Source organism: Triplophysa dalaica, chromosome 17 (genome assembly GCF_015846415.1).
Source record: "Triplophysa dalaica isolate WHDGS20190420 chromosome 17, ASM1584641v1, whole genome shotgun sequence".
In the NCBI taxonomy this organism is placed as follows: domain Eukaryota; kingdom Metazoa; phylum Chordata; class Actinopteri; order Cypriniformes; family Nemacheilidae; genus Triplophysa; species Triplophysa dalaica.
The window spans coordinates 15269215-15284750 of NC_079558.1; the positions used below are offsets into that span (position 1 = coordinate 15269215).

Sequence of the window (15536 nt, forward strand, 5' to 3'; positions counted from 1 at the left end):
AAGGTTTACAACTAGGGCTGTCACGATTATTAAATAGTCGACTAATCGCGATTGTTTGACCTCATCGCAATGGTTTCAGATCATTGCAATTATTGCACATCTCTAGGGAAGACACAATGGGGAGCTGAAGTGCCTGCATTGCATGTTTTAGTGTATATATTGTAACTAAAGTATGGTAATAATGGTAAAATGTACCACATTAAAAAAAAACTTTAAAGCATATATCATAAAAATAACCTGCAGTACAATTTAATATCATTTAAATTTCATTAACAGAAGAAAAAATTGTATTGTAATTTTGCCAAGGAGAAATAAAACAGACTAAGCTTTTCCATAACTGATAGCAATTTAATGGTTGCTTCAATACACCCCTGATCATTTACTAAATTTCTCAAGTATTTGAAACTGAAAAGCCACACCTGGAATATATATGATGATCCCATTTTTCTAGTTATTTCAAAGAATAAAGACAGTTTTACGTTCAGAACAATATGTTCATTTTAAAGCCAAATCAAAAATGTATAAGAATTAAATGTCAAAGCCCTAAAACAGAATGATTATTGGACAATTAATCTAAGTGGCAAAGTGGCACTTGCGGTCAGCAATTCATAATCTGGTATTGTATAACGGCTTAGAACGCGGCTCATTCAATCAGAATCAAGGACCAGAATTGACTGTGTTATAATACTAGATTTATAAAACCAGACATATATGTTAACATTAGAAAATGCACATTGAGTAAACAAAAATGAACCAGTGTAACAAAGATATTTTAATGTTCTTTTTTGTTTTGCTATTTTAAAAAATGTAACTTGATTGTAAAATGTTTCCAACATTTGCTTTATTATGCAAAAATATTCTTATTCAAATTATTTAACATTTCTTTGTTTACAATGCAAGCTAGAGTACTCTTTAAGACTACAGCCCGCCAACCAACCAAACATCATTTGAAGTCTTTGGAATAACTAGATACAAATATCCAGGTCCAGACCTATCTCTGAACTGGTTTTAGCGATTCCGAAGAAAAGAATGACTCCCTCACAAGTCAAACATTGTTATAAAGAGTACTAAAAATCTATTTAAAATACCCCAATGTTTCCATGACCATTGTAACCCTTTCATTTTTATTTCAAATACATCAACCTTTTTTTTGCCATTTTGCGAAATATGCTGAATGAATAGAAGAACAGCTGGATCTAAGCAAGACATTTATTCTCAGTATAAAAAGTAAAAAAAATACATGAGTAAAATAGTTTCATTTTCTGCATTGTTCAATGCAAAATTACAAATGTTAAATTATAAACCATAAAGAAAAGTGGTTTCTGTTTTTTCCCTCAGTATCTCCTCTGTCTGGGACTGAAGACAGTGCTGGGGTCACTGTCTCTTTCTTTTTCTTTTTCCCGCTCTCTCTTACTATTTGGCGATAAGGGCTGCTCGGCAACAGGCACCGGCCGTGGTTTATCACTTTTAAAAAGGTCCCGACCTGTCCTTAAAATCTGTTCCTCAATTTTTCTGTGCCGCTTCATGTCTGACAGCACCTTGTCTAGACGAGCCTCACGCTTGACTGTAGAGCGAGCAGAAGAACCTGGACGAGAGACAAAAGAATTAACAAGAAATGTAAATTGATCGAACGTCTATACGTTCATGTGCAGCTCACGTGTGTCTGGTAAGATTTAATGCATCTACATGCAAAGATGCATTCAGGAGAATGCAGATTATGATTTAAAAAAAAAAAAAGCAAATACAGACTCTGTAGATTTGAAGCCATTTATCAATGATAACTAACTTTAGAATATAGGCTCCATTTACACATAACCATACCTGGCGTTCTGCGACGGTTAATGAAAGAATTCTTGGGAGTTGCAGTAGTTTGCTCCTCATCAAAATCAAACTCGGTTGGAGTGAGGGCCCTGGAGAACACATGAAAACATAAGAATATGTATAAGATGTTTTTTAGTCTTTTACTAAAAATGTTCCCATGCTCCTCGAGACTGGTTTTGTGATCCAGGGTCACATGTTAGCCAGGTCATCAAGCGTTTTAGTAGCTAATGTTTTGAAGTTCTCATCTATGAACAGTATTTGTCTCACTTGTGCTCACTCTCCTCCTCTTTAGCCTCCTGCGAGTCTGCTCCATCTCTCTCAGGCGAAGGAGTCTGGGGAGGGGTCGGAGGTCGGCGCGGAAGAGGGACCCACTGCAGTTTAAGCGCTTCACCTTTAGCAAGGAGCTCATATAGCCGTTTGATCTCCTCAGGTGGAGGCATCCAGTTCTTGGGATCCTCCATCTCCTCATCACTGTAAGGGATCTCCCATTCCTCCTCCACCTGCTGGTGTTCTCCTCCACTTCCATTCATTTCTGCATCTATGGTTACGCCCTCTTTCTGCTCCTCAACTTCCATGGATTCTTTATCTCGCTGTACATCTTATTGTATAAAAGAGTGTGATTGAAGAATAATCAGGAACACAAATCAAGTTGCTCTCAGCATTGTAAGAATGCACCTTTAACATGATATACACATCCTTTACAAAACGTAGCCTATGGTGTCACATGGTAAAAATGTGGTTCCGTTATATATCAATATAGCTACATATAGCTATGATATGTAAACAAATTCTATAAAATATGTTGTATAAAAATTGGATCTTGCTTAAAGAAAACCCAGCTCAATTATTATTGCTAATAAACACTTTTACAACATCCTTAATACTTAAATACATTTAGTAAACACACGCTGTAATATTATTTGAACTACACATACATACAGGTTTTACTCCCTTTAATTTATGCTAATTCAACTGTATTGTAGCATGTTTTAAGCGGTACTCTTGGTAGTAGTGACAGTTTGTCAAAGACAATGGTCATAATATCGCGGTACTTCTCGGTTGGAGACAAGTCAAAAGTGTGTACCTGTGGCATCTTCGTTTGTGTTGGTCTCATCTGTGGTTTCAGTTGTCTTCTCGCCTGTTTCTTTCTCGTTTTCTGTAGTTTTGTGGCGTTCACTGACTCCCAAAGTCTCTACGCGCTCTGCTAAAGTAGACTGCGCGTCCTCTGCCGCCTGCATCATGCTGAAATAACTAACGTTACACAAAACATGCATAAGCTTTTGTTACAACGCAAAATACTTATTACACAGCGGTTCCACCACTTTCAGGAACAGTTGTGCGAAACACTAAATCACATCAGTGTGATATTGTGAGCTACAGGGTTCATGAATATTGTTTATCTCGGCGCCTTGACATCATCCGCCTCATTTCCCGGATGAGAAGAGCTGTTCACATCGCCATCTCGCGGTTGAATGACCGCTCATCACGTTTCTTAGACGAAATAGCCTACGAGTTCCAAGACCGTGCAAATCCTATCAGTGTACCCACATATTAAGTTTAATGTAGTTTAAGATAAAATTACTTTTCTATAAATTATACAAACATTTTAAAGCATTTAAATCCGTCGGCAGTCAGAGGACTTTTACTTTGGCGAGTGATTCTCGTAATTCCAGCAGAGCGGAAGCAGACTCACCCGGAACCTCACATCAACAGACCGAGTACACATCTGCAATGAGTTTTGAGTGGCCTTGGCAGTATAACTTTCCTCCGTTTTTCACGTAAGTAAACCTTTTTGAACAACAGTGCCAGTGACTGCAGATAAGAAAGTGGGGTTTAGCATACGTAACTTTTTCCGTTTAATGCAATCTACTACTTAAATGCGATTTCCATTGCGAAACAAGCTTCTGTTTTCAGTCCGCCTGATGCTCCGCTGGTAAAGTCTTTCATTTTGAGTAAAGACATTAATACAGTTCATCTGTAATCAGAGTCAGTATCCCGCTGTCTGTTTATCTATTACAACCCGGAAATAAAATGCTAAAGTTGGTTAAGGATCTAGCACGATTACACAAACCGAGGTCCCTGTGGTCATTAAAGATCCCATGGCACTTCTCATTAAAGAGTAACGTTAGGGGTGTAACCCCGGTGTCCTTGCCAGATTCACTCCACTGGCCCTTGTCAATCATGGCCTCTTTATAATCCCTCTGAATTGGCTCTCTCTCCTCTCCACCTATAGCTGGTGTGTGGTGTGTGGTAAACGGTGAGCGCACCGCTGGAGTCGCATCATCCGGGTGCACACTGGTGGTGGTTGAGGAGAGACCCCCCTCATATGATTGTAAAGCGCTTTGGGTGTACAGCATCACATAATATAGCGCTATATAAATGCCTTCATTCATTCATATTCATTCATTCATTCATTCACAATAACGTTAGTCATGTGCCATATGATTTGCAACATAGAGTCGCCCAAAACGTTTACACCACCCCTGGAAATATGTGGATGTTTAATATATTATTATAAATATGTTGTCATTTGCAACTACAAAGTTAGGTTAATTTAATCGTCGAATTGTCTGTAGTAAATGCAAATAATATGTCACATCGATTATTTTTAATACAAAAAGTAATTTTCAGTCACAATAGATATGTAGGTATGCCATCCTCTTGAAAACTACAGTATAATATGAAGAGTTTGGTTCCAAAATGAGATAATTTTATTTTTTTCAAAAATGTTTTTGATTATTTTATAGTGTTTTTATTGTGAAAGTTAGTTTTTTTTATAGTTATTATGGCTTATGTCAAAACAAACCAATTACAGTTTTATTGACATTGGAGTGCACATTTAAAAAAAGATTTTCTCATTTTTGAACCAAACTTTTCATCTACTCTTTTTATACCGTGCTGTATACAAATCACTATATGTCTCTATTATGTCAGTTCATACTGTCACAGAACTTAAACATCTCGAGACACCAAAAAGTATACACAACAGACATGTAACGTTATAATAATGTATTAAATATTGCATGAATTGCAATGATCTCATGCACACTGAGCGTTTAAATTATTATAAAGACTAATGGTGATCATATTTTGTGTAACAGATTACAGCCAAATGCTGATACGAGACAGAAGCAGTTGGCGGCATGGTGCTCGCTTGTTCTGTCCTACTGTCGTCATCGGAAGCTCTACACACTGGATGTGCTTGAGGCGCAGGAAAGCCCTTTGTTTAACAACAAAAAAATTGAGAGTATCCTTTTATACTTTCTGTTTTTTATTTTAATGTAATATTGTCACACTTTATTCACGGGCTTTAGACATTTACACCTGCCATGTACATGGTTCATTAATAGGTTTTCTTGTGATGCTCTGTAATTGAATTTCTTTCTTTGATTATGTGTTTACCTCTATCACTGTGTTTTCCATCCTGTGGATGAAAAATCAAAAACTCGAAATGATAAAGCGTTTCTTTCAAAGATGCTACAAATTGTGAACCATGTAGCAACGTTTTGAGCATAATGAACATAGTTGTTGTGATTAGTATTTCTGCATGTCATTGTCACATAAACCGGGGATGTGATTGGAAATCATGCACTATACTATCAGATTAGATTAACAGTTTTAAAAAATATGTGTTTACATTTGTTACTAACTCCAAATGACGGTTTATTTTTGTGGGGTGCTGTTTCTTTTGAGCAATGTTTTCTCCCATTTTATTTTTGTTGTTCCCGTAACTTGTGCTGTTCAGGAAAACATTCAGTTGAAGCCATACAAATAGTTTTTGAGGAACTGAGAAAAAAAGGTGAGTCGAAACATGTATCGATAAAGAAGATACTTTTACAAATAATAGAACCAAGAACCTTATTAATTTAGCTGTGCTCTTTCTTTTTTATATCTTAGGGAACCTGGAATGGTTGGACAAGAATAAAACACGATGTCTTATAATGTGGAGGAGACCAGAAGAGTGGGGCAAACTCATTTATCAGTGGGTGAGAAATTCTTAAGCCTTTTAAAGCAAGCTAAGAAGCCTGTTATTCACAGTATAACCTTGATGCATTGACACTGACTATGATAGGAAAACCCTTCAGTATCTAGATGTTGTGGCGTTATGCAGCGCCGCCTCTGCAAATGCAGTTCAGGCTTGTAAAGTAGGCTTTCACACTAGTTTGCTTTTTTCTAATTCACACATTCATCCTGACAACCATAGGCTAATATGCTTTGCTGTACGTTAACAAGGACCGTTATACAGAGCCCTTCATATTACACACAATGGAAATGTGCCATAAGCATAATATTTTCTTTATCCTCTTATCAAAACTTTGGCTTAGAGGTATGAGTTATAGTTTGAGATTGGTCAAATTGCCTTAAAATCCATTTTATAAAATAAAATAATTGCAATAGATGGATCTCGCCAAAAGTAACATCTATTATTTTTTAGGACATTCTCTATGTTCGGCCTGGAAGACCTATCGTTTCAAACAGTCATGTGACCACGGTTATATTGAGACAATTTTGCTATTGCTATAACACAATGTCGATAATACTGTTACATCCCTAGGAAATTGTGTACATGAATTTGTAAATTGAGGTAAATCACAAGAAAATGTATAAATCATGTGCATGATTTACTTCTTCCCTGCATGTCATGTGGAGGTCTTCGTACAAATCATGTCCATTTTGTTTAATGTGATAATCCAGATGACATATACACCACCATAACTGCAATATTTTGCACTACATAAATTAAATGACCTTTAGTTTTTTGGAACACAACGTTTCAGGTTTTGCATAATTTGTTAAATCATGTGTCTTTGTGCATTGTCTTGAGTTCATGATCACGTTTCTGAGAGCCAGCTGATTTAACTAAAGCATGTTTTTCTCTTCCCTCATTCTAGGTTTCTAAAAATGGCATGGTGAATTCAGTGTTTACACTTTATGAACTCTCCAATGGGGATGACACTGAAAAAGAAGGTATTAAATAAATATTTTTAATTAATAGGTATTAATTTAATTTACATGTATATATTTTTGTAATATTTTGCCACTAACAAGCTAAATTAATGGCTATGGCAGCAGTGTGGCCGGAAAATGTTCCCCTACTTCCGGTATCTGATGCCATTTTGTGAAATAGCCGTATTGCTATGACTCGTCAGGATTGTTGCGTGTTCTTATGAATTTGCTTGCATGTGGGGGATTTCAAGAGTAATGTAAGCTGTCAGCAAAGCGCTTGTCCAAGCTGAAAAGTGCGGTGTTGCTGCCATATATCGATTGCCGACAAATCATATTCACATTGATACAAACCAGCTTCATAAAGCAAAGCAATTAAAGTCCACTGAAAACATCTTCGTACACTTAAACATAAAGATATACGTTATTTGGCATTATACTCAAGATAAATAAATAATGTGATAATGAAATACAATAAATTATATAAAATGTATGTAAAATAAAAAAAAATGAGGATATTATTCCCATTGTTCAATTCAATTTTAAAAAGCTCTATTGTCTTTCCCCAACGGGCTAGAAAATTGTCTTTAGACAAAAAGCTCTATCCCCTAAAAAAAACACACACAACTATATAAATTCATTTTACGGTCCTATCTAAATACCAATTGCAGTTGGGATAAAGATCTTCTTATACTTGGCCCTTTTCACTAAAGGCACTTTATACCATCTCACCGAAGGAAGTAACTGGAAAAGAACTATACACAGGATGAGAAGAGTTTCCCACAGTTACTCAGGCTTTTCTTTTTAATGCAACATTACAAAGATCAGAAAGAGGTGTTTGTCTCTCACCAATTATCTTGCTCGCCACATTTATAATCCTCAAAAGTTTGATTTTGCTTTTAACATAGAGCGAGTTGAACCATGATACAATATTAAAAGTAAGAACAGATTCAATGAGTGATTTATATACAACCATCAAAATGTCCTTTTCAAAGTTAAAACTTTTCTCAATAACCTAAAACTTTGATAAGCCTTTTCTATCTGAATGTTTGTCAAATGAAAATTGAGCATCAATCTATGTACCTCAATATTTAAAAGACTCCACCTGTTCAACTTCCTCTCCATCAACTAACAAAGGTTCACAAAGTATTAGTCGACTATTTGCCCCACAACACATTTCCCACTTTGAACTTTTCCTCAACCTTCCGTTTGTACAGAAATTTACCCTCCATAGTATTTCAATATATATTCTTTTTGCAAGAGTTTAACACCATGTTTATCTTTATTTAAAACAGGCATTTATTAGATTCAAACCTTTGTAACCCTAGGTTTGTATTTAGGGTCACCTTTTAGTAATTTCACAGGAATAACACTGAGCACACAAAAATCCTTATGCAATTTGTGTTGCTTAAAGCCCTTTATTTTTGTTTGCAGTATATCACTTTGCAGCGTATTATATTACCTGGATAAGAAAATTTAATACATCCAAATGACGGCTGGCCTTCAGATTTTGCCGTTACTGCTTCGGATCTTTCCCTTTTATGCCGATGCACCGATGCAAATCAATGAATCTTACCCAGTACATATCAATACAATTGTTACATCCAAGAGATGGCGCTGTCACCAAATTGAAATGACATGGTTATGTTTTGCCAATTCACATTTTCAACAGTCACATGGTGATATTTCTTATGACCAAACACTGGTCCTAAAGTACACCTTGTAGACAAAAATAATCTACTGCAAATTATATAAACCTACTGTATTATGCAATGTATAATCTACTGCATTGTGTAAAAAATGACTCCTAAAGTGGCTGAGTATTGGGTACCATTTTACTGCCTATAGCAGTGTTCCTCAGGCACCGCCTACTAGAATGTTTTATATGTCGCCCTACAAGCTAATAAGTGGAACGATACATGGAGACATTTAAAACATTTTGGAATGGTGGTCAGAGGACTGGAGTAGAGAAACTCTGCAATATAGACCATTTTGAAGCACTTCTTGTATCAGTTTTTATTTATAGTTTTATTATGTAATTAAAGAGATTACATACAAATGAAATTTCTGTCATGAATAACTCATGCTCAAGCTGTTCCAGACCTGTATAAATATCTTTGTTCTGTTGAACACAAAGGAAGATATTTGGATGAATGTTAGCAACTGAGATTTCTGGGGGCACCATTGACTACCATAGTAGAAAAAAAGTAAAAAAAAAAATCTGTTAAACACAAAAGGAGATATTTTGAAGAATTATGTAAAGTTTACAGTTCTGGGGCCCGTTGACTACCATTTTTGGCTACCCAAGAAATCTCACTTGCTGACATTCTTCTAAATGTTTTTCTTTGTGTACAACAGAAATAAATGAATTTATACTGGTTTGGATGAGGGTGAGGAGTTCATGACCTTATTTTCATTCTGTGTTACAGTTGCACAAATACGGGCTAATTTTAACTTCTTTACTTCCGCAGTTTAATTGTAATTGGTTGAGGCTCCATAGATTTCCTATTATCAAGCATACACAATTTGCTTTTATATATTTTAATTTGATAATTGATACTTGTATATTATATGTTACCTAATCTGACTGGCCTTCAATCTTTTCTTTCGTAAAGGAAAAAATATATTAGTTTTTATTCCTCTTCTTTGTTCTACATTTAACTTTATACTCAAAACAACCATATCTGTAGTATAGAATGTATTATGCACCTAATTTATAGTATTCCTCTTATAGTTTTGCAGATCATTACTGAATATTTGGCTAATTAAGTAAATAACATTATTTTTGTAATTTGATCTCAGAGTTCCATGGATTGGAGGATTGGATGTTGCTGCGTTCGCTGCAGGCCCTACAGGCTGAAGGAAAGGCTGAAATGATCACTGTGGAAGATGGAAAAGGAGTCAAGTTTTTTTGAATCTGGCTCAATTCAGACTTTGAAAGGAGGTGTTGGGGATTCTGTCATCTCAGCATGATGTTTTTCTTTATGGTCCACTGGGATGGTTTTTTTTGGATTTAGAAAACACTCCACTAAAGTCAGTTAATGATAAATTACTATTTGGCAGATGAGCCCAAACAAAGACGTAAGGATTTTCCTTTTTGGAACATGTTTAAATTGGTGGTTTTACACCTGACAAAACTGAAGGTAATTTTGGAGCCCAATGATGAAACCAAACAAAAAGAATTGGAATTATGCATAAAAAATGTAAATGGAATATTAGAATCTGTGTATAAATCTTTTTTATTTTCACTTTTATTGCTGTTTATTCCTATGAATTCTTCTACTTGAAGAATTGTTCTGTGTAGAACTAAGCCAAAAGAAAGTCTTGTCAGACATGGCTTTTGTGAGACCTATGATGCTTCCTTGAAAATAAAATGTCCTTGAGTTAATCTTGTTTCTCATGGCAGTGTAATTTATGTCAACGTTTTGCTAAGATTTCTTTAGCATTCCCTCATTTTCCCTGGTTTCCACCTTATCCTACAACACTGTATCTTTTCTACCATTGTAATACTGTACAAATAAATGAGGAAGACATTTTCAGTTCTCTCCTGTAAACCTTGAAATCTTGTTGCTTTTTCTTGATTAACAAGCAGTCACCATGCTCACGACACTTCAGTGCTACCAAGTAAGGGATAATCTACAGGCAGTCCGCTGCTTGAACATTATCCCGCTTATTACACGGCTACTTGCCACGTGAGCAAAAAGCTAATTTTTTACAGATGCAGACCTCCCGCGAGGGGAAGCTGTTTATTTCATATTTCACGAACAGGCAATTTGGTTTAATAGTTTGTAAATATAAATATGTCTTTTAATAACATATATGACATCATATTTAATTTGTCTAAATGATTTGCTGCATCCGGGTTGCAATGCGTTATTAGTTTTGAGTGTTTGTTATCTGTGAATAATGAACCTGCAAATGTTGTGACTGGCCAATCAGAATCAAGTATTCCAAATTGCCATGTAATAATAAGCAAAAATACACAGGAACATTAAATCATGGAGCACAAAATGCTATGTTTTGAATGTTGAATACATGAGTTGATGTCTGCATAAGTTTTTTGTCCTCACAACAGAAATGAATGAGTACTGTCGTTGTTCAGTTACTAACATTCTTCAAAATATCTTCTTTTTTGTTTTACAGAAGAAAGTAAGTCATACAGGTTTGAAATGACAAGAGGCTAAGTAAACGATGACATAATTTGGTCACACTTCAGTATAGGATATATATAATATATATCTCGCTATTAACAAACCATTATCTACAACTTTTCCCCCAATAAACTCTTAATTATCTTAAACTCCTTATTCATAGTTTTTAAGGTAGTTGTTTAGGTATTGGGTTAGCAATGTAGAGTATGGTCATGCAGAATTTGTGCTTTATAAGTGCTTATAACAGCCAATATGTCAATAATAGAAAAAGTTAAGAGTGAGAATTGCCCCATATACAATTTTCGTTTTTGGTTAAACTATCCCTATAAGTTTGGGGTAGAGCACTGTTTTTCCCAAACAATCATGTACTATTTAAGGAACAATGATATACTATAATACAGTCTTTATTGGTCTCAGTTCATGTTCATTTTTAAAATCAAGCCTAACTGCTAACATAAGTTAATGCCCCCATGTCATTAACCCTAAGATTGTATTGACACTAATATTCTTTACAAACTATACTGTTTACAAATACAACTTGTAATGTGTTACCAAAACAACAATATTTAATAGGAGCCACACCTGTGATCAAAGTGTACCGTTTTCAAAGCATTTTGTCATCATTTGGGTTGGTCACCTGCTTTATTTTGTTGTAATGAAATAAAAATAAGTGCACAGGCACCAGGGCCCCTTCAGCACTTAATAATCAATGTATTAAACATAACATATTATGTAAATTGTACAATCTCATATAAATGTTAATTTATATGAAAAACTAAATAATAACTAGTAATGCTGATCATGTTTGATATCTGAACTGAAAAAAAAAGATTCTTGAGGGTTATTAAATATTACCCATGCAACTCATTTAAATTGAGGTTAAAAAAACACAATATATATCATTCATAATAAGTAGATGAACTGTTGTCGGTTATAACTAATATTACTCCATTTTTATAAGTAAATAATATTGAGAAATATTAGTTAGACTTCATCTAATTTCTTTAAGTGTGTCATGACTCATAGCTGATAAATTGAGGTACTCTTTACTTAAAAACATAGAATAAAATCTACTCAATCTAATTGAGTGGAAATCCTTGCCTCAATTTTATTGAGTAGATTAAGGAAGTTTGCAGTTTAGTTTGCTAGCTAGTATATGGAAGTAAAAATTAACTGATTTGTATGGGTAAAATTTACTAACCCTCAAGAATCATGTTCAGCTCAATTACATTTACGATGCAACTACTGAAAACCAAATTGCATTGATAAAAAAAGTGAACGTAATTAGTTATTATTAACTGTTGACTTAAAAAACAGGCATTTTATGAGTATGTCATTGTTCACTTCATAAAAATATTACTTTTACTATTGTACGGACTTAATATTGTCACAGCATTGTTTGGTTTCTGTTCTGTTCATTTGTGTTCTTCTTAAAGTTATTATTGGTTCTCATTTAGGTTTGTTAGTCCCCCGACATTGTCTTCTTGGTTATTCACAGGGTACTTGTTGAATAGGCCCTTCAGATAAGTATTCTCTACTTGGTTTTTCTGTTTAATTCTGTTTAAAAAGTGTTACAGATGTGTGTTATATGTGAATTTTTAACTGTTTGACATAATGGCAAATAATCAAAGACCCATGTTAAATATAGATTTTTTTAAATAGTTCAAATTCCATTGTTCCTATCAAATGCTTAGTTCTAGAAGAAATAAGGTCCTCTGACACCACATAATGTAATTACTGATACTGCTTAAAGGATCATTTTGCTTGTAACAATGATTTAATCAATATCCATAATGTCACCAGTGAAAACAAAAAAACGGACATCCTACGGGCTGGGATGGCACATCAAGCATGTGTTAGCTCTTTCTAAAGACTGCTAAATTATAAATAAGGGACATTTTAACTGCTTCTTTCACCAAGTTTAGCTAAGCACTTATAAGCACTGACGAACGCAACCTCGCGCGGAAACCAAATGCTGCAGGACCCAGGTGAAGGGGGCGGAGCCAACTAAATACACTCACTGTCAAGAGGGTTAAAGCACGCGCGCGCCTTTCACATCAGCAGTGTGTGTTCATGTGTGTGTGGAGCAAATGTTGTGTGTTGTTTAAATTCCGGACTGATTTCAGAGCGTGCTGAATGAGGTAAAACTTACAGATTATTACACGCTATATTCACGATATAATGTAGTTGCAAATTGACTGCAAAATAGTTATTATTGTGTTATTATTAATAGGCTAACGTTAATTATTTGAACGTTACTTCGCTGCCATCTTTTCTTAAAAAGTGCTTCGCGACGGCACATATCTTCGTTGTTACTTGTGCGCCTTTAATGCTTGTTTATTTCTTTTCTTCCATCCAGTTTGTGATGCTTTGATCAGTCCTCATCATGTCTCACACCGAAGTTGAAATCCCTGGACGTGGTTATGAATTAGAGGACGACTGTCTCTCTAAAGTGTCAGTTCTGCGGACGCCCTCCCTGAGCGCGAGGAGAAACTCGTATGTGCTCCACAAACTCAGCGTGGATATTGACTCGCACATCTATAATACACAACTCTCCAAAGCGCTTTCATGGTCTGCTGAAAACATTTTAATATCAGATAGGACAGAAGAGGACAAAACAGACCCTCCGTCTCCAGATTCACCGTCTCCAATCTCCAGCCCAGAGTCTACCACCCCCAATCCCAGTTCATCACCTCCAGAAGACTGGAGAAGGTCTGTTCAGACGCCACTGTCCCCTGTTACCCAGGGTGGCAGTTCAGATTCAGACAATGAAGCGCCCAAGGTCGAGCAGGTTGTTTCACGCCGCCCGTTTTTAAGCAGACTGGAACAGGATGAAAAAGAGGAAATTGAGACCAAAGCTGTGGCCACTTCGCCAGATGGAAGATATCTCAAATTCAACATTGAAATTGGGAGAGGGTCATTCAAGACGGTCTACAAAGGTCTGGACACAGAGACCACTGTGGAGGTGGCATGGTGCGAGTTACAGGTGAGTTCCCTTTGCTGGACTCATATAAAAGTCTAATTTAACATTATGTCAATGTTTTGTTCATGAAATGATGTCATCTTGCAAACATATTGCTGGTCAAAAATCTTTAAAGAAAAAGCTATAACAGAGCAGCAGATTTTTCATATGCCATATCAATATTTTGCCTTTCTGGTGCTTAACCTGCAGTGGGGTACTGTACGACTAATATTTAGGGATAGCTCACCCAAAACTAAACAAATCAGCCTTTTCACCTTTGTGTTGTTCAAAACCTGTACAGTATACTACTTGTCTTCTGTGGCACATAAGAGGAGATTTAGAGAAATGTCTTGTTGGTTTTGTGTCCATACAATGGAAGTCAATACAGGTCATTGGTGTTGGGCTACCAGCGTCCTTCATAATATCTTTAGTGACATACACATTGCAATTTTGATTTGCAGTCTGCTAAACGTAATTTACTGTGTTAATCCGATTGATTTGTCCAATCTTTATGATTTTACAAAAATAGAAGTTATCTCAACATTTGAGAGTCAGTACAACTCAAAAAATGTCATGCAAGAATATTTTTTTAAAGTGAACAAAGTCATGTAGGTTTGGAATGACATGAGGGTATATAAAAGATTAAAAAATATGGTTGAACTACTATACCTTTGTAACTTTCTTTTGAAAAAGGCATTAATGCATTTGAAACATTCTGAAATGATGCTGAAATAACACGCAATAATAATGCTTTTTTTTAGATTTTTTGTAAGACAAAGTGTGGATGTGCTACTGGACTTATTTTTAGGCTCTACATGATGTATCATTTAATCACCTACGCATTTAGATGCCACAACTGAACTATCACTCTAATCTATGTGCAAATTAACTAAGTTAGCCTTTGGTTTATATCTAAGACCTCAAAGGGGTTTTCTGTGTCTTTGGTGTGTTAGAAGTTGCCCATGCATGTCTTAGACACGTAAAATTGCAAAAATTTAATTGTTAGAACAAAAGATGCATTCCATCTAAAGGCGAAAGCTCACCCAGACCAGCCTGAAACGCCTTGTGTAACCACACCCCCACAAATCTACGTCAGTTCATGGTATGATTTGATTAAGACCGCCCAAATGTATACGCAAGTAAGGAGGGCGTACCTGTCAGTACAATTGCTTGGGAACCTGATGTTCCAAATATGGTAAGAGACGTTACTTCTCCGTCACATGCTTGCAGTATTCGACCAATCACTACGCACTGGTTATCTGCCGAATCATAGCTCACCTCGCTTTTCAGAGTGTTGAGCTTTTTTAAATATCTTTCAGAGTGGCGGGGCAAAGAGGGGATCCAAAAATGCACGGTATGTGGAAAATACAGCGTTTTTGAACCTTGAATCGTGTTTACACATTGCATTTCATCTAGAACAAGCCATAATATTCGTTTTAACTATGTCATATGACCGCTTTAAAACTTTATTCTATGTTAGATAAAAGCCATATAGGTGATTTTGTCATATCACTTATCTAGGTTTGCCTGCTCTCTCCTGTTCTTGTTCTCTTGAACCCTGAGCAGCTTTCAGACGGCCAATCTTGCATACCACCTTTTCCACACTTAACTGCGTTAATGCTTGCGTACCACATGTCGCTGTGTTCATTTAGAGAGGC

The 15536-nt window shown here is 35.7% G+C and overlaps 3 protein-coding genes across 5 annotated transcripts in view; 2 read left to right on the forward strand and 1 right to left on the reverse strand.

Moving 5' to 3' along the window:
- Positions 1-1195: 1195 nt before the first annotated feature.
- On the reverse strand, positions 1196-3273 carry pagr1 (PAXIP1 associated glutamate-rich protein 1). Its single transcript, XM_056771875.1, has 4 exons — positions 2906-3273; positions 2089-2419; positions 1822-1910; positions 1196-1585 (listed from the first exon to the last, which is right to left on the reverse strand). The coding sequence occupies exons 1-4, from the start codon at positions 3093-3095 to the stop codon at positions 1335-1337; spliced, it is 861 nt and encodes a 286-aa protein (XP_056627853.1). The 5' UTR covers positions 3096-3273; the 3' UTR covers positions 1196-1334.
- Positions 3274-3479: 206 nt separating this feature from the next.
- Positions 3480-10327, forward strand: vps25 (vacuolar protein sorting 25 homolog). The gene is made up of 6 exons (XM_056771876.1): positions 3480-3599; positions 4923-5068; positions 5567-5620; positions 5719-5807; positions 6714-6789; positions 9568-10327. The coding sequence occupies exons 1-6, from the start codon at positions 3553-3555 to the stop codon at positions 9678-9680; spliced, it is 525 nt and encodes a 174-aa protein (XP_056627854.1). The 5' UTR covers positions 3480-3552; the 3' UTR covers positions 9681-10327.
- A 2627-nt stretch (positions 10328-12954) lies between these two features.
- Positions 12955-15536, forward strand: part of wnk4a (WNK lysine deficient protein kinase 4a) — a 49503-nt gene continuing 46921 nt past the window's right edge. For all 3 annotated transcript variants that reach the window (XR_008909363.1, XM_056770730.1, XM_056770731.1), the window contains exons 1-2: positions 12955-13057; positions 13276-13902. Coding sequence is in view for 2 of the 3 variants with exons in the window: in XM_056770730.1 (XP_056626708.1) it covers positions 13303-13902 (600 nt within the window). In the remaining variant the exon portion in view is untranslated. The remainder of the gene's footprint in view (positions 13058-13275; positions 13903-15536) is intronic.